The sequence below is a fragment of the Oryctolagus cuniculus genome, chromosome 5 (assembly GCF_964237555.1).
Source record: "Oryctolagus cuniculus chromosome 5, mOryCun1.1, whole genome shotgun sequence".
Taxonomy (NCBI): domain Eukaryota; kingdom Metazoa; phylum Chordata; class Mammalia; order Lagomorpha; family Leporidae; genus Oryctolagus; species Oryctolagus cuniculus.
In genome coordinates, this window is record NC_091436.1 from 130142859 (window position 1) to 130166966 (window position 24108).

Genomic DNA, 24108 nt, shown 5'->3' on the forward strand with positions numbered 1-24108 from the left:
GTGGAATCCCTGTTAGGGATTCACTGTTAGCCTTCCTGCATCTATCATGAGTGTTTTTAACATCCATAAGTATACGCCTTCACCATCATGTTAAATGGCTGCTAAACTATGTCCATAACTCTGCCGTAAGGTATTTAACTAATCTCCTAACGTGGGACATTCTGATTCTTTTCCAACTTTTTGTGCTGTTACAAGTCATTCTGGTCAATGGCCTTGTTAAGATCTAAGCAACTGCTGCTCAGTTATTTCCTGCTTGTTCACCCCCGCCCCCGGTTTGCCTCCTCAAAGGATTCTAGTAGGTGCCGGCTCTCCCTTTCAGAAGGACATCGGCCAGCATGACATTTAAGTGAATTTAGGGATTTTTCTATAGAATGTGAGTATAGTGCCTTGGATTTTAAAGTCAGCCTACCTTTGAATCCATGTTCTACCATTTGCTTGCTGTGTGACCTTGGACAAGATAGCTAACCTCTCTGCACTTCAGTTCTTTCACCTACGATATGAGACTATTACTAGTGCTTGTCTCATAGAGTTGTTGTAGGGGTTAAGGAAATGACGTATGCATGGCCAGCACCACGGCTCACTAGGCTAATCCTCCGCCTTGCGGTGCCGGCACACCGGGTTCTAGTCCCGGTCAGGGCACCGGATTCTGTCCCCGTTGCCCCTCTTCCAGGCCAGCTCTCTGCTGTGGCCAGGGAGTGCAGTGGAGGATGGCCCAAGTACTTGGGCCCTACACCCCGTGGGAGACCAGGGTGGCTCCTGCCATCGGATCAGCGCGGTGCGCCGGCCGCGGTGGCCATTGGAGGGTGAACCAACGGCAAAGGAAGACCTTTCTCTCTGTCTCTCTCTCTCACTGTCCACTCTGCCTGTCAAAAAAAAAAAAAAAAGGAAATGATGTATGCAAATAGCATAGAAGAAAACCTAGCGTTTAGTGCATTCTCAGTCAACATCACCTGTAATTGATGATAAGAAGCTCACTTTGTCTTTTCATTCAAGCTCTCAAACCTGAGTTTCCATGAAAATATCACTATGGATAGAACTTCATTTTTTTTGCAAGGAATCTAGGAAGCAGAAAGTGGTATGGCCAGTGGCTTTCAGGGAATAAAGCAGATATTAGGAAATATGGCCAGTTACCAAAACTGATAATATGATGGAGCTGCTGACTTAGGTGCCAAGGTGTCTACGATGTCTCTTTTGTAGGTCAGTTTGGTGGCACTAAATTCAGTCACCAAACATCTGACAACCAGCTACTGTCAGCCAGACCCCATGCGTGGTCCACCTAGATCATCTATGATATTTCTTGTCCTTATGGACTAAAACGTGATAGTATATGTTTCATTTTACTCTTCCCCTAGAATGTTTTCCTCGTCCTTCTTTTCTCCTAGTGAAAGTAGAGACAAAGAAAATTTCCTGTTGCCTCAGTCGTTTCGCAAAGCGCAGACTTCTCCGTACTCCCTTGACCTCCTGAGCGCTGCTTTTTGGTAAACCGTCCAGCAGGGTTCTGGCAGTGGGGAGACCCCTCAGTGGGAGCAGGGCCTAGGTATGAACTGGGGAGCTATTTTTGGAGATAGGAAAATGTGGGGAATTTGAGGTCATTCGTTCACTCTTGACTATGAGGAGAGTACATTGGAAACATCTGAATTGAACATTTTTCTGCATTTTAATTATTGGACTGAGTCATTGCTTGGTAAGAAAATAAATTCAACAATAAATCAAATGTATGAAGGAGAAGCCAGGCATTTTTCTTATCTAAAGAGGTTCTGTGGTCTCAAACACTGAGAACAAAACTGCACGTCCAAAGGCCTGATCTTCATTCTTAGTCATATGCCAGACTAATCAAGTCCCAGAAAGAGCAGAGTGATTCAGTCCTTTTATTTAGGCAGAATTTCTCGGGATCATGTCCTTGATCCTCCTTGCATCCTATACTGTGACTGTGTGGGACAGGAATAGCCAAAGCCCATTGAGGTTGAGGGGCTTTACAGGTGGTCTCTCAGCGAATCAGCAGACTGGTATACGACAAAGCCTCCTTGTGAGCTAGTGTTCTACTTCAGCCTTATACATCCTACAACATATTCTTTATGAACAAATAATACAGAAGTTACTTTCCAAAGAGAAAACAAGAAAGAAGGATTGGTTAACCATTGCTTCCAACTTAATATCTGCTGGAAATTTTACAGACACTGCAAACCATGAAATGCTTTCATTCCAAATAATGGGTCCATCCTAGAACTCACGGTGATTTCCAGGCCTTCAGAATTTCTGCTAAGTATTCAGGGAAGATACAAGAGATAGATATTACAGTTTTTCTGAAGCCTTGTGACATGGGACTGTAAGTCCAAGCCTCCTTGTGGGCTACAGGTGAAAGTAACCACCGCGACTATGTCACCTCAGTGTCCATTATGACAGGAATTCCAGCCGTGATATGGAATATTGTATAAGTATTAAAAACGAAAGCTTGGGGTCAATGTTGTTACACAGGATAAAGCCAACGCGTATGCTGCCAGCATCTCACATGGGAGCTGGTTCAAGTCCCGGCTTCCAATGCAGCGCCCTGCTAATGGCCTGGGAAAAGCAAAAGATGATCCAGGTGTTGGGCCCCTGAAATCCACATGGGAGACCTGGATGAAGCTCTTGGCTCCTGGATTTGGCTTGGCCCCCAGCCCTGGCTATCACAGCCATCTGGGAAGTAAACCAGCAGATGGAGGATCTCTCTCTCTCCCTCCCTCCCTCCCCCCCCCTCCCTCCCCCCCCTCCCTCCCTCCTTCCCTGCCTCTCTCTCTCTCTCTAACTCTTTTTAAAGAATCTCTGCTGCATAAAAGTATCTGTGATAGATTCTTTATAATAATCATGACACAGGAGAGGGGGCACACAAAGCCCATGCCACTACTTCTTTTTTTTCTTTTTCTTTCTTTTCTTTTCTGTTTTTTTTTTTTTTTTTTTTTTTTTTTTTTTTTTTTTTTGACAGGCAGAGTGGACAGTGAGAGAGACAGAGAGAAAGGTCTTCTTTTTGCCGTTGGTTCACCCTCCAATGGCCTCTGCGGCGGGCGCACCGCGCTGATCCAAAGGTAGGAGCCAGGTGCTTCTCCTGGTCTCCCATGGGGTGCAGGGCCCAAGCACTTGGGCCATCCTCCACTGCACTCCCTGGCCACAGCAGAGAGCTGGACTGGAAGAGGAGCAACCGGGACAGAATCCGGCACCCCGACCGGTACTAGAACCTGGTGTGCCGGCGCCGCTAGGCAGAGGATTAGCCTGTTGAGCCGCGGCGCTGGCTGCCACTACTTCTTAGAACATCCTGAGGAGTTAAGGTGCATCCCAGACTCAAGAATGAGAGAAGAAGGACACATGCTACCATGAACTCAGCCAGGACTGCAGAGTGGAAGTCCCTCCAAAGAGTGGGGTTTTGTTTTCCATTTTGTTATTGTAGAATAGATAAAACAGGAAAGTAATTGTAAGCAGAGAAGAAAGAGGAAATAAGAGAAAGAAAATGATCAGGTAAGCCCTGATAGAAGCAGTGAGGAGCCCAGCACCTTGAGAAGGAGTAAGGATATTATCCAAATCGTAGGAGAGTTCTCCTCTAAGGAGAAGGCAAAAGACACCCAAGGAGTCTGCTTGTCACAGCCTGCTTTCTTAGTCTGCTTTACTGGCAGAGCCAAGGGTGGTGGTAGGCTTGCCGGGTGTGGGAAGGTCTGGAGTAGCCAGCGTGAAGAGTCTACCTCAACCAGGAATGTTGAAAGGATTGCACAGCATCATTGAGGTGCCAGCTGAGACTCAGTGGCATGAATTTTTAATGAAACTCATACACATTTTTATTTTTCACTATTTCCCCAGCAATGTAGAACCCAGGCACAGCGGCAAAGAAACTCAAAGTTGGCCAGAATAAACGGACTGTAGAAATCAAATCACTGAGATTGTGAAGTTGCAAGTGAAAATTCATTGGAAATTAGTCAAAGAATTGCCTATTACAGATCTCACTTTGTCCATCTATTTCTTTCCCCTCCATGTCAGGAGTCAAATCAGATAACGTGTTTCTGTAAAGAAGTGGGGATGCTGTCTTGTGTTTCAGTGTTAACCAGCCAAGTAATACCATTAGAATCTCTCAAGTTTCCAGCTCATAGTTGTTTCTCATACATTATGTATTTTTTTAGGCTGGAAAAACTAATAGCATCCTTTTTGGAAGACCAAGATCCAGAGAGTAGACTAGAGGTTGGCGCCGATATGCGTAAAATTCATCACTGCTTTCATCATTTAAAGGTACAGTTCAGTGTCTCCTGCAGCCAAAGCCATTTTCTGCCATGATCGAACTGCAGTCACAGCTTTTCTGGGTGACTAAGCTTTGGAATGCTAGTACCCAGCTTCACACGTCCAGCAAATGGTGTGATTCTTAAACCAATGCTGTGATTATCACTGAGTTTCTTCAGAGCCTGGATCTTACTTGGCAGTAAATAGGCTCAGACCGTGGATATGCAACTCGTTTGCCAGGACTCTCTGCTTCTTATACAAAAGGGTTGTTTGTTCAGAAAAGCACTTACTTTCAAGCCGTACCAGTCCTGTATTATTGTTTTTCAGCAGTTTCGATTTATCCATGTAATTCCTCGGTTTTTCTCTGCCTTAGATTTTAATTGTGATAATGAGAGAGTAAGAGGACCGTAAAGTTTGACTTCTACCTCATTTGTACTTTTGCATACTTCATTGAGATAATAAGCATTTGTATGAGTACTATGGGCCAGGCAGAGGGAGGGCAAAAGGAAAAACATAAGGAAGTCACAGAGGAGACAGAAATGTAAAGAATAATCGCAACACGTGTGAACTGCTGTCATACGAGTGTGGCTTCAGTGGCAGTGCAGAGAAAGGGGAGGAGGTCCAGGAGGAGGTGAAGTTGGAGGGAGGAACAGGTGGGCTGGGGGAAAGGGGAATAACAAAGGCCAGGGGAAGGGAGAAGATGTGTGAGCCAACAAAAGGCAACTACACGCAAAGGCAAGGGAGCACGAGAGGGCACTCATGCCTGATGCGTGCAGGAAGCCGTGCCAGGGAAAAGTCAAAGAAATGTGGATGAGAGATGTGGACACCAAGCTCTCGTCTTAACTTTCAGAAACTACTGAATGACAAGAAGATCCCTGAGAAGAGTACAGTCCCCGCTGAAATCAAAAACCAAGACTGCCAAGAACCAGTACAGCAGGAAGAGTACCGGAAGCTCCGGGACATACTGACACAGAGAGACAACGAGATCAGTATCCTCTTTAAACAGCTGCGAAACTGTCACTGGCCTGGCGTGAGCGGGGAGTGGGGACAGTTCCGTGTCCTGCCCAGGCCACATCCCTGAGCGCCACACCCTGCTCCTGCCTCACAGTGCTTCTTTGCGTGGAGGAGTGGAATGTCCCTTTAGCAGACAAAGCAGAGCAGGTTGTTTTTAGCCTGCTAAAATTACTGACAATTTTGGGAAACATTTCTGTTCATTGAAGAGTATGAGCTTTTTCTACACCACCTCTCGACATAATTTTTTTTCCACTCTTCTGTGGTGTTCTTTCTGTTTTAGTCCTGAGCTAGTAAGTTAGCTGGATATCTTTAGCCAGCTGACCGGACACCAGGCTGACCACAGCCTCACCGTGGCCCAAAATTTGTGGCTGGCGTGTGGGTAAAAGTCAAATGATGGCTGAAAACTGACAAAGGGTATTTATCTTACGAAGAGCAGAGATTGATTTAAATGTAAATTTTATTTCAAAGCCAGATCTACTGCTTTGGTTGTACATCTACATGTTCCCAAAATTGGTAGAGAATGTTGATGAGTATAGGTGAGTATAGATGAGCTAGAATTCTTAATGACTCCAGGAGGCAGTGGATTTTGCATAGGAGCTTGGGCTGCCTCCAGTATAGACAAAGTAGGTGCTTCAGAGACCCCTGTTGGGTTGGTTAGACTTCACGACCCCCTGATATCACTTCAGTATCATTTCTCATTTTATTTTTCAAGCTTCTTATAAGAGATTTGGCAACACTACCATGATGTCTGTAGCATTTAAACACATGTAAGAAACCATTTTGGTCAGTTCATTATAAACAGATATTTATGTTCATTTTTTTAAAAAATGATAGAAGTCAGATGCTCCAACTAATGTGCAAAATGCATGGAAATCATCCATGTAGAGGAAATCTAGCAATAAAGAGGCAGGAGCAAAATAAACGCCAGTTAGGCACAATGCCTGATTAACTTGAGTCTCTAATTTTAGTTGACACTTAGCAGACCCTGTTTGTGGGATGTGAGTGAGTTTTAACTGCTTTGTTATCCAGCCAGTAACAGTAGGTTAGACTGTGAATTCCACCCACACACAAGCCTGGCCTGTGAGTGCTGCCCACAAGTGTTGTCACCCTCACATTCCTTTTCTTCTCTCTTACCCCATCCATCTCCAGGAATGGTCCCAGGCGGGACCTCAGTCTGGCCCCAGCCCCAGTCTGAGCTCTGCTTCTTTTCCTGGCCTTGTTCCTAGTCTAGGATCTTCTGCCCTAAATACTCCTACCAACTTTTTAATCCCCTTCTGGTTTTATGAATGTCTGTGCATATAGGAGGGTTGAAATGAGACATGACAGGGGAAAGTCCAGGCTTGTGCATATGTGTCTATTTTAAAAGGACAGTGAAACAGAGACATACATCATCTTCCTCTTTCCAGGTACACTGTTCATGTGGCTCCACCAGGCTCTTTACTGACTGTGAAAACTCAGCATGATTCCCTCCATCTGAGACCCATATTCAAAATGATGATGTGTAAGGAAGCACAATGAAAAGAACACTGTATGTGAATTTATAACTTGATGGAAACCCTAGCCCTGCATTTATTAGCTCCATAATTACTCAATGAAGCTGTTTCCTATTCTTAGGGAGCAGGAGCATAAAACCTGCCCTGCTCACCTCAGCATGCTAAGCAAAGCTGTTAAGTGCTCTGAGCACTATGAAGTGTTACGTAATGGGAGCTATGACTCTGTAGACAATGGGTACACTCAGGAGAAGGAACAATTGCAACGGAGATTTAATCTTATGCTTCGCAAAGGCTAATGACTAAGAAAGGTTCTTGAAATTTCAAAGTTACTCAACGTTGGCTCAGAACATATTTTCGTATCTTTCTTTGTAGAACCCAGAAGGCTAAGGCTGTGATGGGAGGAATGAGAAAGATATGACTTCCAGAGGCAAAAAGTATTAGTACTTGAGTTCACCAAGGTAATAAGGTAGCCAAAATGAATGTGAATGATATTGCGCATGCTTGGAAAGGGAGAGAAAATGGTGCAACTTCAGTGACAATATTACCGTGGGTAAAGGTCAGTCATTCCTTGAGAAAACTTCCAGCAGGATGTCATTCTATGTCCACTAAGCACCTGGCACAGAGGCTGAAGTTAAATGGGGATGAGTAGGGGGAAAAATAAAAACCAGGAAAGGTGAGAATGGAGGCAGAAAGGAAGATGGATTTGTATTGTGATCGTTATTAAACGAAATCAGAACATGTCGTTTCTCTGATGAAAGTCTTGAAGGGAGTGAGGGTAGACATTCAGCCTAGTTGTTTGAGACACCTGCGCCCCTATCAGAGTGCCTGAGTTTGAGTCCCAGCTCCACTCCTGATTTCAGTTTCCTGCCAAACTGCAGGAGAGAGAAGTGAAGGCTCAAGTCACTGGCTTCCTACCGCCCACATAAGAAACCTGGACTGAGTGCCCAGCTTCTAGCCTGAGACACCGACATCCCATTGGAGTGCCATTTTCAGTCTCAGCTGTTCAACTTCCTATCCAACTATCTGCTAATGTACCTGGCAAGGCAGCAAATAACAGTTCAAGTGCTTGGGAGACCCCAATGGGGTTCCTGGCTCCTGGCTTCAGCCTGGCCCAGCTCTGGCCATTTGGGAAGTAAACCAACAGATAGAAGATATCTGTGTGTGTGTGTGTGTGTGTGTGTGTCTGACTATGCCTTTCAAGTAAATGAATACATTTTTAAATAAATACAATGAATAAAGCATTTAAAAATTTTGAGAGAGGAGCAGGCATTTATGTTAGCAATTAAAAAGCCCATGGCCCTCATTGAGGGGCTGCCTGGTTCAACTCCTGACTACAGCTTCCTGCCTCTGCAGACTGTGGAATGTGGCAGCGATGGCTTAGATACCTGGGTTCCCACCACCAAGCCAGGAGACCTGAACTGCATTCCCAGTTCCTGTATTTGGCCATGGCTCAGCCCTAGCTGTTTCAGGCATTTAGACAAAGAAGCAACAGGCGGGAGCTCTTTTCTTATTCGTCTCTCAAATTGAAAATAAACAAACAAGCAAAAAAACCCTTCAAGGGACTTCCCATTATATTTAGAATAAACTCCAAATTTCTTGCTCTGGGTCACGAGGCCCTATATGATCTTGTCCCTACTCACCCCTCTGACTTCATTTCTTTTTTTTAAAGAATTTTATTTATTTATTTATTTGAGAGGTAGAGTTATAGACAATAGGAGGGAGAGACAAAGGTCTTCTATCCACTGGTTCAGTCCCCAAATGACCACAACAGCCAGAGCTGTGCTGATCCAAAGCCAGGAGCCAGGAGCTTCTTCCAGGTCTCCCACATGGGTGTAGGGGCCCCAGGACTTGGAACATCTTCTACTGCTTTCCCAGGCCATAGCAGAGAGCTGGATCAGAAGTGGAGCAGCTGGGACTAGAACTGGTGCCCATATGGGATGCTGGCGCCGCAGGCAGAGGATTAATCTACTGCACCACAGTGCTGGCCCCGTGACTTCATTTTTTACACCTCATCCCCATGTATGTTGTGCTTCAGTCATCACTACCTTCTTGTTCTCCTAGCAAGGGGTTTCCCAGCCTTGGCACTACTGACGATTATCCAGCCTTAGCTGGATGATTCTTTGCTGAGGGAGCGCACCTTTGTATTGTAGGGTGCAGGAGCATAATTGCGGCCCTGGGAACCACTACCACGTCCATTGCTCTCTAAGGACTTGGCCATTTCCTCTGCTTAGATGATTTTCCTATCACTGGTTCTTCTAGTCATTCATATCTCAGCTTAATGTCACTCTTAGGAAGGCCCTTTTTAGCACTGAATAGTGATTCAGTCACTCGACCTTCCTAAAACTAACTGGCACTGTCACTCTCCATTTTGTGTGTTCACATGTATGTATGTATGTGTGTATGTATGTATACGCAGGAGCTGACTGTCCAGTAAGACATCTACTCCATGAGAGCAAGGAAGTAGTTTTCCTTTCCATGGCTGTTAGTCAGTTTCTAGAGCAGTGCCTGGCTCGTAGTCCACGTGCCAACAAATATCACAAAGTAGATAAACGAGTGGATATTGCCATTGCAGAGGATGAGCTGATGGAAATATATGATGTTCTTGGGAATTGGTTCCACACGGAGAGGAGTGGAGATGTGGGCAGAGTCATGTCCTTCTCTGTCCAGCTGATTACCAGACACTGAGATGTTATGAACACCCTTGGCAAGTGCACGTTTTGTTGAGGCAAGGAAAGCAATCCACATCAGGAGTTGTGAGAGAAAACTGATTATGCTTCTAGTAATTACCAACGAGTTAGAATTAAAACTGAGGAGGAAGATAGAGGTCTAATGATTTCCATTTACATGCCAAAGAGTTCAGTGTAATCTGAGTACTTCCCCTCCTCTGTCTGAGTGGTCCTCTCCCACACCATCCCACACTTCCTTAGACTCTTACGTTAAGGAAGTCCTCTCTAGGGATGGTGAGGCCTTGAATTCCTCTTTCTGCATTTGCAGTTAGAGTTCTGAGATTATCAAGAGGGCTTATAGAGAGTCTTCCCTCCAGTGGAGGGTGGGACAAATATCTCTTAGCATTCTGGACACCTTGAACCCAGAATGAGCAATGAAGTATGGTGGAATGGAGTGTTTTCTCACTTACTATTAATGTTCCTGGTGTATCTACATGGCTCACAAGAGACACATTTTTAAAGTGTGCTAATGAATCATTTCTTCTCAACTCCATTGAAAACAAAAATTAGAGACTTAAGTTAATTTCCCATCCCTATTTGAATGTACTCTAAGCTTGAGTTGGACATGAGGGTAGTCTTGCTGCAGTTTTGTTGACACACTGGCCACCAGCATTGATCTGGCCCACCTGCCAGCTGGGTGGGTTTCATTCTTCTCCCTGTTTTCCTCCTGCCTTCTGAGAAGCTGTGTCTTTAACCAAGGAGATGATTTCCTAGATTACAGACTTGTTTACTCACCCATAAATAAATAGCTCCATTGCCTATTACTATCCCATGTTCACATTGCATTTTATAATCCCTTTCATAAAAATTTTAGACTTACATGGTTTAAACTCAGAACTTTTTAAAGATTTTCAAATTTGCCAGTTTTTCGTAGAATGCCATACTGAAAGACAACCTTCTCAATTGTCCGTAACTGTATATAGGGCTTCAGGAAGCTGAGTCTTCTTTTGATCAGTCTTTACTACATAGTAAGTACCAAATGTTATTGGGATTATTAGTTGCATTTGGAACATTTGTGTTTTGATCATTTACTCTAACATGAGTCATTGAATCCTTAAGTCAAGTTTCAGATATTCTGGTCAACATGTTAAAAAAGGAAAAGAAGAAAGCTCAGGATGCCCTCCATCTATCTGGCATGAACATAAGTGAACTCAGACACTCCAAGAGCTCACCTTTCCAACCCAGGAAGCCAGAGGAAGGTCAAAGGACACTGCTGTCCTCAGCTCCCACTCAAGCCCAGGACTTCGGCACTTTTGGGTACAGATCCAATTTGCTCCACAAAAAAACAGGTTAGTTTTCTGAATTCCTAGCATTCCTTGATGTTTGCAATAGGATGTATTCATTTTAAAGGTACAAAGATGAAGGCTCCAACAATTTATTTGATAGAATTATTGTTCAAAACTAGTGGGTCTCTTAAGTTAAATACCAGTATACCAAATTGGTAACTGAGCTGAGAAGAACCAAGTATGACTTTCCACAGTATTCCTGGGTAAAATTATATGATCTGGGGCAAGAATAGAAAAATTAACATCAGCGGAAGGGAACAAAAATCTTCTGATACAGGAGGGGAAGAATGAGGTCAGAAGTCACATTACTAATGCAGTGTTTATTTCTAAATCCAAATGCACTTTCCGAAGCAAAATAACTTGGAAATACTATCACAGCCTTAAAAGACAATAAACTAACAAAGCTTTGACAGATAACAGAACTGACCAATTCAGGCATTTTCTCCATGTCTATCTTTTAGTAAGTTTGACTCTACAACTAGTTCAGAACTCACAGGAAGCTAGGTTGGTTTTAGGTCATCCCTCGTTCTGTTAGGCCAGCTGAGCGTGATATATAGATACGTAACCTGTGGGAAATATCCTCATCCGTCCACTCAAGAGATGGACTCAGACTCAAGAAGTGCAGTGAAAGTGAGACTTAACTAACAGTCTTGCAAGATTGGGTGTCTCATGAGCAGGCACACGCAGAGCAGTTACAGCAAGCAGTTTACACCCCAGCATGCGGGTCACTCCCTTAGCTCCTCATTGGCTGAGTACAACGGGATGTGCAATCTTCCCCAGCATACAAAGTTACCTTCCTCCTCCCTTCTCTGTTTAACCTCCTCTTAGGAGTTGGCTGTTCCTTAACATCCTCTTTGCCTAGCGAGTTTTGCTACATCTTCAAGTCAGCTAACTAATTTTCCTCTCTGTGTTGAAAATAAACCACCAGACATTTTCTTATGTGACTTATGGAATCACTGGAGTGAAGAGCTTCCCTGTGTGGCAACATAAGTTGAAATTTTGTGTATGAACATTTGTTTGAGATGAACTACCTGACATGCTGGTTTTCTAAAGGATTTAGTGTCGGAATAATTAAAACATATGGTCTTCATTAGGAAGTACATTTTTTAGTTAATAAAGACAAGCTTGAGAAGTGTGGAAATATATTTCATGATGTTATATTCCTTTATCTCTTGATTCCAAATTTTCTTGCTTTGACTATTTCTTCAACAACACAAAAGTACAAATTCAAAATCTCAGGAAACCAGAAATGCAGTTTCAGACATTTATCATTTATCAGTGAAAATCAGTGATTCCTCTCTGTGACGGTTTTCTGTACAGTATGCTTTACCCTGGTGGTTGGGGAAAAGAGGCTGTCTGGATTGGTTGTGTCATCTATTTATCCATTTCCCGTTCATTTGAAATGTATTTATTGAGCACATGCTTTGTTCTAGGCATAGTTCTAATTGTTACTATTACAGCCAGAGTTTAATGTCACCCTTCTATAGACAGGACCGGGTTCAACTCTAAGTGCTCTGCTTGACTTAGCTCTCTTAGTCCCTATCCTATGGGACAAGTTCTCATTTTAGCCCTGCATTTCAGATGAGGATACATGTGTACAAACACAGCCTCTGCCTGTGCTCACAGAGTGGTGGAGAGGAGAGCCATTGAACAACTGAGTGCAGAAGTATACCTCTGCATACGGGGGAGCACATGCAAGGAGCCTGCCTCCGGTTAACACCAGAGGACCCAAACAGACAGTGAGGGTAGAAGTATGGCGAGAAGGAATACTGAAAGCAGAGGGAATCAGTCACTTGAGTAACTTTGAAGGCCTTTGTGGTGGAAAGGAGAATTTTAGGAAGAAGCCAGGGTGTGGCTGGGCTTGGGCTGTGACTGACATGTGCAGAATGGATTGGCAGAAACACTAAGACTGCATGACCACTTAGGAAGTCTAGGCCAGGCTGGCACCGTGGCTCACTTGGCCAATCCTCCGCCTGCGGCGCTGGCACCCTGGGTTCTAGTCCCGGTTGGGGCCCCGGATTCTGTCCCGGTTGCTCCTCTTCCAGTCCAGCTCTCTGCTGTGGCCCAGGAAGGCAGTGGAGGATGGCCCAAGTGCTTGGGCCCTGCACCCGCAGGGGAGACCAGGAGGAGGCACCTGGCTCCTGGCTTCAGATCAGCGCAGACACCGGCTGTAGCAGCCATATGGGGGGTGAACCAACGGAAAAAGTAAGACCTTTCTCTCTGTATCTCTCTCTCACTGTCTAACTCTGCCTGTCAAAAAAAAAAGTGGCCCGGGAGGAAGTCTAGGCCAAAGGACAGGCATGGCGAGATAGGAGGGAGCATCAGAAGCGTTGCAGAGGCCAAGTGGACAGGGCTTGAGCACTGGAAGGACCTAAGAGACAAGTCCTCTCTGATCCTCTCTAGCCTTTATTTCTCCTACTTTCTCCCCCAAGGCAGGCCATAGAAACTAGACATCCTCTTCCCCAAAGTGCATCCTAGAAACTCAACTCCACTTGCCAAAAGCCGAACATAAATGTACATATATTCTTGACCCCTACTCCTCTCTCTCTGTGTAAGAGCTAGCCATGGAGGAATTTTCTGGCCTACATCATCCCACAGTAGATCATAAGCTCCTCACTCCAAGTCCTGCCCCATACCAAAGAGGAAGGAATGCCACACAGAGACTCCAAGAAGAATCTGAGATTCCCCACTTCAGTGTGTTTATGGTAGGTAGGATACATTTTTTTGTCCAATCACACCTCTACAAGATGCTCCATTTGTCACTGAACTTAAGATTAAAAATGAGTGATCGTCCCAGGGTTTAAGGGTATTGTTTTCGAAGGCTCCCATGCCACTCTGAATAAATAGGGAGCAGGCATTTAGTTTAATGGTTAAGACAGCCTGTATCCCACGCTGGGGTGCCTGGGTTCAATGACTGGCTCCAGTTTCCAGCTAATGTAAACACTCAGAGGCAGCAGTGATGGTTCAAGTAATTGAATTTCTGCCACCCACATGAGAGAACTGGATTGAGTTTCCCACTCCTGGCTCTGGCTCAGCACATCCCTTATTATTGTGAGTATTTTGGGGAATGAACCAGCAGAGGGGAGAATGGGAACTCGGTGTGTGTGTGTATGTGTGTGTGTGTGTGTGTGTGTGTTTCCCTCTGTCTTTCTGCCTCTTGATTATATTAAAAAAAAGTTTAAAGCTGTAATCCATCTGTTAGGCTTCCCTGCTGTTAATCCTAATTGTGGAGTCATTGGTCATGAGCCCTGTGATGGGTAGGAAGAATATCACCCCTATTACCCCTACACAGCTGAAATGGGAGGTCACCTTAGGACCTCATGGTTCATGATGGAAGAGGCTCCTGTGTGTTCCTGTAGAAACGGCCTCAGCCACCACTGCCCAGCCCCTTGCTGTGTGCCAGACTTTCTCTGTTTCTATTTCTCCCTGTCCTCACCATCTTCAGTCCCATAGTTCCTCTTCTCCACAGCACCACACAGTCTCTCTCCTCACTTATAATAATAGACAACTTTTTCAGTAAATTTTTTGCCCTTGCTATTACATCAGGGCAGACTGTAGTTTTGTTGGGGAATGAATTAGTTTTACTTGAATAGAAAAAAAATCACTGAAAAAAAATAATGGAAATTACCTATAAAGTCCAAGTACAAATGAGGTAAAAGTTTTGGAGAGCAGCCTTGTATTTGAAAGGAGTTTTGAGTTGTTTTAACTGTCATCGGATACAGAGGAATAGGTCCACAAATGGACTGATAATGATCTAACCATTTGGGGGATGAATTGAAGGGGGATTGATTTTATTTTTTGGCAGAACTACAAATAGGATGAGAATTGTTGTGGATGAATCAACGTTGCAAAACAACAGGTAATAGGATATTTCATTAGAATGTTTGAGATTCTAGAGGCTGATTTGGCTTTTATTATTGCATTGTTTTATATACAAAAAGCTTGTATAAACTAAACCAAATGGAGAAACATAATAAGCACGTTGTTTTGAAAGTACATGTGTAGGTGTTGTCAGTTTCTGTTAGCCACTCCTGGAGCTGTGTCTGATGCAGAAAACAAGTACATCCGGCCATCTCTGGGACTGTTGTGAGACTGTCTCCCCTTCCACAACCCACCCCCTTCTTCCCGTCACTTCCACTTTAGGCTGAAAATGGCTTTCTCCAAATGAGAAGATTCACCAGAGAGTCCCACAGAGGCATTGTGCAGGCAGCCTGCCTAGGCAGGGAGAGGTTAGGGGCTCTGGGGTTCCAACAGCCATTGCTGTTGTATCTGGGGTTAAATGTCCGTTTTGATCTCATTGAAATAATGAGTGGGATTCTCCCGTTTTAGAGCTTAAAGAGTCATATTGTTCTCTTTAAAGCAGGAGGAGTTTTAAGGTCCTGGTTTGTGTGCATGTGTGTTTATTTATTTATTTTTACTACCATGCATTTCAAATAGTCATCTGGAATCAGTCCTATTCCAAAAGTCCCCAGGACTCATCATGTCCTTTAACTGTTGGGCATGATGATAACAGACTCCACTCATCACAGGTGGAGTCACTGGCAGTCATTTTAACAGGTGAATTGCAAGCCAAGCCAGGGGGCTCTTTTTTCTTACCCCTAGAGACTGTGTTGTATGTGCACGCCATGGGTTGCACCAACCGGAACCGGGAAATGGTCTCTGACTCTGGGAGCTTTCATTTAAATAGGGGAAACTGGCCTCGTACCCAAAAAGTGGAGAGTAAAGCAGCAAGTGCCCTAAATAGGAGCTAGGAAATGCTGTGGGATTTTGATAGGGATTGCATGAATCTCTACATCACTTTGGGTAGTATGAGTATTCCATTGGTATTAATCTTCCAATAATGAATACATATGAGAAAAAACCCTCAACACTCATTAGAGGAATACAAATTAAAATCACAATGGCATATTTACACCTCTGTCAGAGCCTATTATCAAACAAAAAGAAGAAGAAAGATAGCAAGTGTTGACAAGGATGTGGAGAAAAAAAGAATCTGTCTGCACTGTTGATTGGAATGTTCCAAAGCCAGGAACCTGGAACTCAATCCAGGTCTCCCATATGAGTGACAGGGACCCAAGTGCTGTTTCACGATGTGCCTTAGCAGGATACTTGAATCAGAAGCAGAGCTGAGGCCGGCACCGCGGCTCACTAGGCTAATCCTCCGCCTTGCGGTGCCGGCACACCGGGTTCTAGTCCCGGTCGGGGCGCCGCATTCTGTCCCGGTTGCCCCTCTTCCAGGCCAGCTCTCTGCTGTGACCAGGGAGTGCAGTGGAGGATGGCCCAGGTGCTTGGGCCCTGCACCCCATGGGAGACCAGGATAAGTACCTGGCTCCTGCCATCAGATCAGCGGGGTACACTAGCCGCAGCGCATCGGCCCTGGCGGCCACTGGAGGGTGAACCAACGGCAAAAGGAAGACCTTTCTCTCTGTCTCTCTCACTGTCCACTCTGCCTGTCAAAAAATAAAAAATAAAGAAAATTGTAAAAAAAAAAAATAAAAGCAGAGCTGAGAGTTGAATGCAGACACTCTGATGTGGGTTGCAGGCATCCCAACACCATCTTAACTACTGTGCCAAATGCCTGCCCCACTTCAGGTTATTTATCCAGATGGTTTGCTATTGTGCTGTCAAAGAGGTGGCTGCACTCTCCTGTTCAATACAGCATGATTCATGAGAGCCACATTTTGGAGTCCAACCTAAATGTTCATCAACAGATGAACAGGTAAGGAAAATATGATATATGTTTACAATAGAATACTATTCAGCCTTTAAAAAAGGAAGAAATTTTGCAATTTTCAACAACATTGGTTGAATCAGAGAACATAATGCTAAGTGATGTAAGTCAGGCACAGGAAAACAAATACCGTGTGTTCTCACTTACATGCAGAATCTCAAACAATCAAACTGAAAGAAGCAAAGAGCAGAAAGGTGGTTACAGAGGCTGAGGGTGGGAGTGGTGGGGGTCTGGACAGGATGATGATCAAAGGACACAAGTCTTTGTTAGACAAAACCAAGAAGTATCCCCTTACTGTGAGATATACACATGTGAATATCTACATGATGAATATTGTAAATAATAATGTGCATTTCTAAATTACTGTCAGAATAGATTTCCAGTGTTCACACCACAAAAAAATAATATTTGAGGTGTTGGATATGTGAATTAGTTTAATTTGATTATTCCATTTATGTTAATCAATCATAACATCATTTTCTATACCTCACAAATATAATTCATCAATTTAAATTTGTCAATTAAAAAGGAAGATTTTTTCAAAGAATAAGGTAAGCAAAGGCTTGGAGACAGGAAAGCAAAGAAAGGCCGTGTAGAATGGGTATAACTGGAGGGAAAGCACGTGGGAAACTTGTGCAGGATCAGAGAAGTGGAAGGATCTAAGTGGCAGAGAGTGGTGGTTTAGCAAAACAGACACCTATTCCCTTTGGGCATGAAAGCTGCCCAAGGTGTTAGCTGTGTTGGTCATACAGGAGAACATGAACCTGGTAACCAAGTGTTCAGTGAAGGCATAGAAGTGATTGGAAGGAAGATCTGCCGGTGGCAGAGGAGAGCCTAGGGGAAGGTATAACCAAAGGGAACGAACCTTAACGGGAAAGAAGAGTGGACTTTATTGTGGTATTTGTTCATTTTCACCAGGATTAATGAGTATTGTTGCACAGTCCCCTATGGGAAACAGGCAGACTGCAGCTCAACATCCCCCTCACCATCCGGTGGGTCTGTGGGAGGAATTACGCAGCCATTTTGCTCACCTTGCCCTGAAGTTTGGGATGAAAGGCTCTATTTATTTCTAGCTATGCCCATAAAGTGGGTTGGGCAAATGAGTTTTTCAAATAAGAGGAATATCTTCAAACCTCCTTGTAAGAGCTGCTGGGGAGAGGGCAGGGCACTCCTGTCTGGTAGAGCTATGTCCCCTAACAAAATAATCATGGACGGCCAGTTGCCCAGAGTGATTTACTTGTATGCAACAGAGAAGTTAATGATGGTGTGGGCCTGAGAACCCTTTTGGCTTTTAGAAAAAGATCATAACTTAAATAAATAAAAATATTTTTAGAAAAAAGATCATTGGCCGGCGCCGCAGCTCAATAGGCTAAATCCTCCACCTGCAGCACTGGCACACCAGGTTCTAGTCCCAGTCGGGGTGCTGGATTCTGTCCCGGTTGTCCCTCTTCCAGGCCAGCTCTCTGCTGTGGCCAGGGAGTGCAGTGGAGGATGGCCCAAGTGCTTGGGCCCTGCACCCCATAGGAGACCAGAAGAAGCACCTGGCTCCTGGCTTCGGATCAGTGTGGTGCACCGGCCGCAGTGCACCGGCCGCAGTGGCCATTGGAGGGTAAACCAACAGTAAAGGAAGACCTTTCTCTCTGTCTCTCTCTCTCTCTCACTGTCCACTCTGCCTGTCAAAAAAAAAAAAATCATAACCGTTAAGACTGAGTCAGAACACAGACTTTACATCAAGCATTGCATTCAAAAACCACTTTGTCGGCTGGTTATTTTGAGCTCTGGGTGCATCTTCCCACATGCAGGTAGGCTGCATTCCCTGGGAAGCAGATTCTGAGCTCGATGTTCATTGGGAATCCCTTGGGAACAGGAGCTCACAGTGGAGGTGAGAAGGCAGAGTACTCCTCAGAGCAAGGAGAAGCTGAGCTGTGTCTCACCTTGTCAGCTGATGGTGGCCACAGGTGACCTGATGAGGGGCTTTGGAGCGGCTAGGCCTTTCAGAGTTGCCCTGAGTTAAGGCAAAGGTACAAGGCCTCCCTCTTCTCCTGCAGATCAGCCACTGGATACTGGCCTGCCCCTGGAGCATGGCTGTCAGTGAGGCAGTTTTTTCCAGCAGACAAAATCCCCAAATAGGGTTGACAAGGGGGACATTCCTCTAATGTGCTTCCAGCAGCTAAAGGAATAAGTCTCTCATTCATGAAGGGGTGTCTGGATAGTGTATTACATTTTCCAGGATATTCAAAATATACACGTAGTCCCTAATTTAGCCAAATTATATAACCTTATAGCCATAATGTAATGCTGTAGTGATATGACCCATAATGCTGAGTAATACAGGGATTGTAAAATCTAATCATTTGAGTGTTTTAGAATTATTTTTATAACAAAATTTATCCTTTGTTCCTACTTCAGATGCCAGGAACACAAACCCTGTCAGCTTGGCAGAGAACCAAATTCTCTGGGTTTCAGTCTCTCTCTCTCTCTCTCTCTCTCTCTCTCTCTCTCACACACACACACACACACACACACACTCACACACACAGTCTTACTATTCTTAGCTGGGGGCACGCTGGCTCCTATTAACATGTTTAATACAAATTCATTGAACTTCAGCAAGGCATCAGGCACTTTAAAAGTATTGGAGACACAAGGTCAGTGAGATCCAGCACATGTGAAGTGGTGCACAATCTAGAAGAGGACCTTTGATGCCACGCGCGCAGGTGCCATGGGATGCAGAAGAGAGGTGGCAACTCTTTCTGGATAAGGTTAGGACAAACTTTCTGGAAGAGGTTGTAGTTGGACAACATCTTCTAAAAGTATTCATGGAGGAAAGTGCTTGGCACAGTGGTTAAGATGTAGCTTGGGATACCCACATATCACAGTGCCTGGGCTCAATCCCAACTCGTCAAATTCCAGCTTCCTGCTAATGTGCACCGTGGAAGGCAGGATGTGACGGCTGCAGTACTCACGCAGGTCCCTGCCATCCACGTGGCACACACTCCTGGCCTTGGCCTGGCCCAGCCCTGGCTGTTGCAGGCCTGGGAGGAATGAACCAGTGGGTGGAAGAGACTCTCTCTCTCTCTGTGTCTGTCAGTCTCACTCTGTCTCTCTCTCGTGTGTACATTCTATTTCTTGTTCTTTCTCTCTCTGCCCTTCAAATAAAATGAAAAATTAATAATTGTTTAAAAGGAATCGTGTTTCTGTGTGACAGAAAAGAGGGAGTGAGAGGAAGTAGAGAGCACTGAGGCCCAGGGAACCTCTCCAACAAAGATGTGGCAGTGTGAAACACACAATGGGCTTGTGACACTGCAGCCATTTGCTTTGGCTGAATTGCAGGGTTCGCATGGATAGCATGGTGTTTAGTGAGAAATAAAGCTGAAGAGGAGCCAGCTCATGCGAGAACTTAAAAGCCGTGATTCCACACGCAGACCTTTATTTCCTTGGCAGTGAGAAGCTCTTGTGGCTTTTTAACAGAATACTAGCTACAGAAGGATCACGGATAACAATGAGAGGAGCACGTTGGAAACTGGAGAGGGAAGGCAGATAGGATGATGTTACAGTAGAAGTAAAGCAAAGAAATTCTGAGGTCCTGAACAAAGCCAGCCACAGTAAGAATTGAAAAATCAGGCAAGTATTTGAGGTACATAGCAAGGAGAACTGATTGGAATGGGGGCGAGATGAATAATCTAGGATTAGTTCCATATGAATGTAAATGGTGCATTCACTAAGGCAGTAAACCCATGAAGGGAAGCAGGTTTGGAGGGAGAGCTGATTGGTAAAGTGTGGGTAGGCTGAGAATGAATACGAAAAGGGAACATCTACACTAGTGAATTTATAGGGTTAGTTCTCAAGGCAAGGGGTTAGTTAGAAATATGGGTTAGCACTGACTTATTATAGCCATGGGAGTGGATAAGGGAGGCCAAGGAGATGGGTAGCAAGGAAAATATAACCAAAGGCAAAACCCTTAGAAGCCGCAATATTAATAGACTGGGTTGAAGCCAAAGAACCAGCAAAGAGAAACCATGAAAGTCAAAAAATGGTCAAGAGAGGGTGAGATCTCTGAAGCCAGGCTAGAGGTTGAGTTTCAAGGAGATGATGTGGTTAGCAGTATCGGACATTACAGACAGTCAAACAGACAAGCAGTGCCAATGTTGGATTTGGATGGGAAGTGACCAGTGACCTTTGTCAAAGCAGTTTCAAACAGTGCAGGGGCAGGAAGCTCGCCGTACCGGGTTGAAGAGCAGGAGATGAGGAAGTAGACAGGAACAGTCAGTCATGCAGATCACTGGACATTAAGGAATTTTGAAGCGCGAGTTGTTTAATGGAGTTCCTTGTGGAGGTTGAAGCTATTCAAGATAATGGCAGGAAATGGGGTGGAAGGGAAAACTGAGCCAGGAGCCCATGTCTGCTTGCAGTAGCTCGGTAATTTGTTTACTCATTGAACCAATATATATACTGAGCAACCTGAATTATGTCACTGGAGAGTGAGTAGTGAGACCAAATGACAAAATCTCAAAGGAGGAAAGGCTTTGACCTTGGCATCCAGTGATTCTAAGTCAGAAGTAGTCAACGCTTTCTCCGATCCCTGTGGATTTTCCAATTGTAGAAACGAGGACATCCTCTGCTTGATAGGGTTCCAGCGAAAGCCGTATTCTTGAGGGAGCAGTCAGTGAGGGGAAGAGGCTAAAAGGAAATTCCTTGAAAATGTTGAGCAAGTGGGAGAGTTTAATTACAGTGGAATGAGAGTTCCAGAGGGCAGCGTGGGACACATTCTCAGGAAGGCTGGTAGTGGAAGGAGGAATGGGTGGATGAGCTCCTTGCCTGAAGGAACTTGTGTTTCGTGGGTGGCAAAAAAAAAAAAAAAAAAAAAAAACGACAAAAATTAAAGTCATGGTAAGAGGCAATCTACTGGCTACAGCCCTGGTAAGTGTACCAGATTCAGTGCCTTACTGGATTTTGTTAATCGTGTTTCTGAGAATTCCCATTGAAAGGATCTATTCCTGAATGACATGGTAAAATAGGGATGGAAAAGATCAGCTTGCTTCTGGAATGTTCTACTCCCAATGACATCTCAGGATCCTGTGGATGTTAGAACCAAGGTGTCACAGACAAAGGCTTGGGAACATGGTAGAAATCCCCTCCCTCGGGTAGAGTATCCCACAGTGCTGGGGAGGTGGTTGGATGGCCCCCACATACACATCTCTTGATGGAGTTGTCTGCAGCTGCTCTGCTCTTGTAGGAATGGGGTCATTGACACGGGGGCGTTCTTGCATCTGTGGCAATAATTCTGTGGCTTTACAGAAAGGTGTCACTCCTAAGTAAGATGCTTTTAAGACTGGTATTGATTGTTCTAAACTGTAAGCTCCCTGATGTCTTCCTTGTTCCGAGGCCTCCTCATAGCCCCCTCTGGAGGCAACACACAGACACTGAAGCCAGAGGAAGAGAATTGAATCCAGGTGATTGCTCTCTCTAGTCTGTTTGATTTGAGTGGAGCACAGAGAATACTTAAACCTCCTGTCTGACAATATTAACTCTGCTGCTTCCCCCTGACCACAATGTAATCAGACTCCATCCTGTGATGAGAGGTAATAATTACTCTGAACCACAGCATCTGCCTTCACCCTGCAGTTTGAGAATTCCATCAGCGCTTCCTTTTGCAAATATGATTTTCTGGGATTTATACCAACAAAGATGAAAATGGTTCCTGTCAGTGTGTTCAGCAGGGATTGTATTTTGGGAACATGATAGAAGAATCTTGACTTTATTTGTAGCATAAGAGATGGTCTTTATAACACATCTATCAATTGCTCTGACAACCCAAAGCCTAACTCACCACTCTGGCCCTACAACAGTGAGGTTGAGCTGCTTTCCATGTTTATGACTGTGTTATTAATATTTGCTACAGCCAATATATGTGAATGACTGCAACTGAAAAGGCCACCTTGGAAACAATGAGCTTTCTCCACTTGCATTGGTGAAGTTTGTCTTTTGGTGACAACCTCAGCGGTGGTTGGAGAAGCATTCTATCACCTGTCACACAGCCTCTTCAGTGCTGTGGGCCGGGAAGCTTTGCTCAGAAATACTACCTCCTCCGCTGTAGCTGCAATGCAAGCTGATCGCCTCCTCCATTTCTGGTCCCCTTTCTGCTAGTTATGTGGCATGAGCTGTAGCTGTGCTTCAGTCAATCTTTTTTTTTTTTTTCAGTTCTTTGCTTTTGGTTATTCTACTTCATTCTGGAGAGCAGAAGTTTCTTGAGGATCCTACAGCCATCCATTTTCTAGACATCTTGAGCTTCCCAGAGTTATGTGCTGTGCTAAGCACTTTCCTGATACTGATAGACAGGCTATGCCCCTGGCTGGGACTACCAGGCTGACCAAACAAAAATAGAGGAGATCCAATTAAGTTTGAATTTTGGATAAACTGCTGGTTTTTTTAGTGTAAGTGGGGTCTATGCAATATTTGGGACATACTTATACTTTTAAAAAATGCACTGATTATTGACATTCAAAGTTAACTAGGAATCTTTTTCCTGACAACCCTACTCCTGGCCCCTTGCTTTGTGACATTGCCAAGTTAAAGAGATTTGTATTCAGCCTTTAAGAGACTGTTCCAGAGGAGCGGTAGGGGGAGGGGTGTCCACTGTAGGTTCCTTAGGATGCACAACCTCAGCAGGGCTCGCTCTCGTTCCTTTCTTGTTTCTCAAGGAGTTGGGAGGTGGAGTTGATCTTCACTGTCACGTTAGCACCAAACATGGCAGCCTTCTACCCTCTGTCATCTGTTTCTGCCTAGACTGGCAGAATTCCAGCTTCCTGAGACCAGGCGGGGAGGCAGGGTGTCTCAGTACATTGCATGTCCAGCTTTTGCCTCAGCATGACTGTGGGAGCATCTCACAGGATGTGTGTGCTCTGTAGGACGCTGTGCCACACAACATTCCCTATGAACATAGTTTGCTATGTGTCCAGTTCTCATGGTACTGCAGTCTCCAGCTGATTTATTGTCAAGGCCTAGCTTCAACCATGGCATGATAAACCCCATATCTTGCTGTGCGTATGCTCCTAGAGCCTGATCATTTGTGTATGATTACTGCTGTACATAAGTTTTATAACCAAAGCCTTCATCAATAATGTGGCCTCTTCCATTGGGATTTTTTTCAGATGCCCAAATATTCACAGAACCTAATTTCCTCAAGCTGAAAACTCAAAATATAGGAGGTGTAGGTATTGTTTTAGTCCAGTGGAGGACCCTCCACTCTAACTTAGCCAGTCGTACAATCAGGATACCCTAACAGTGTTTATGAACTTCTCAAGGCAGCCAGACATAGCTCAGTTCTGCGATTGAGGTCAAATGTCTTTGTGAAATTAACAACTACAACAAAGAGTCATTCCCATTTCACACTATAATTTTCTCATCTTCACTGCATGATAAAGATCAACTGAAAACTTCCTTGAGTCATCAGATGATGGGGTTCCCTTCTGCAGTGGTGCTACTGAGAAATGTTCACACAGCTCTTTTTAGGAGTTTTGTTTCTGCAGAGGTTCAACCACATTGCCCATCCAAATGGCTGGGATGAGATTTTGCAGCCTACAAGTGACCTCACCCATGAGAGTTCAGTGGAGATAACGGCT

At 44.6% G+C, this 24108-nt stretch overlaps 1 protein-coding gene across 9 annotated transcripts in view; it reads left to right on the top strand.

Annotated features, from left to right (window-relative positions):
* The window catches only part of KIF6 (kinesin family member 6), a 437691-nt gene that overhangs the window by 217573 nt on the left and 196010 nt on the right, over positions 1-24108 (top strand). For all 9 annotated transcript variants that reach the window (XM_008262871.4, XM_051854769.2, XM_051854771.2 and 6 more), the window contains 3 exons: positions 4143-4248; positions 5087-5225; positions 10540-10758. In XM_008262871.4, the coding sequence (XP_008261093.2) occupies positions 4143-4248; positions 5087-5225; positions 10540-10758 (464 nt within the window). The remainder of the gene's footprint in view (positions 1-4142; positions 4249-5086; positions 5226-10539; positions 10759-24108) is intronic.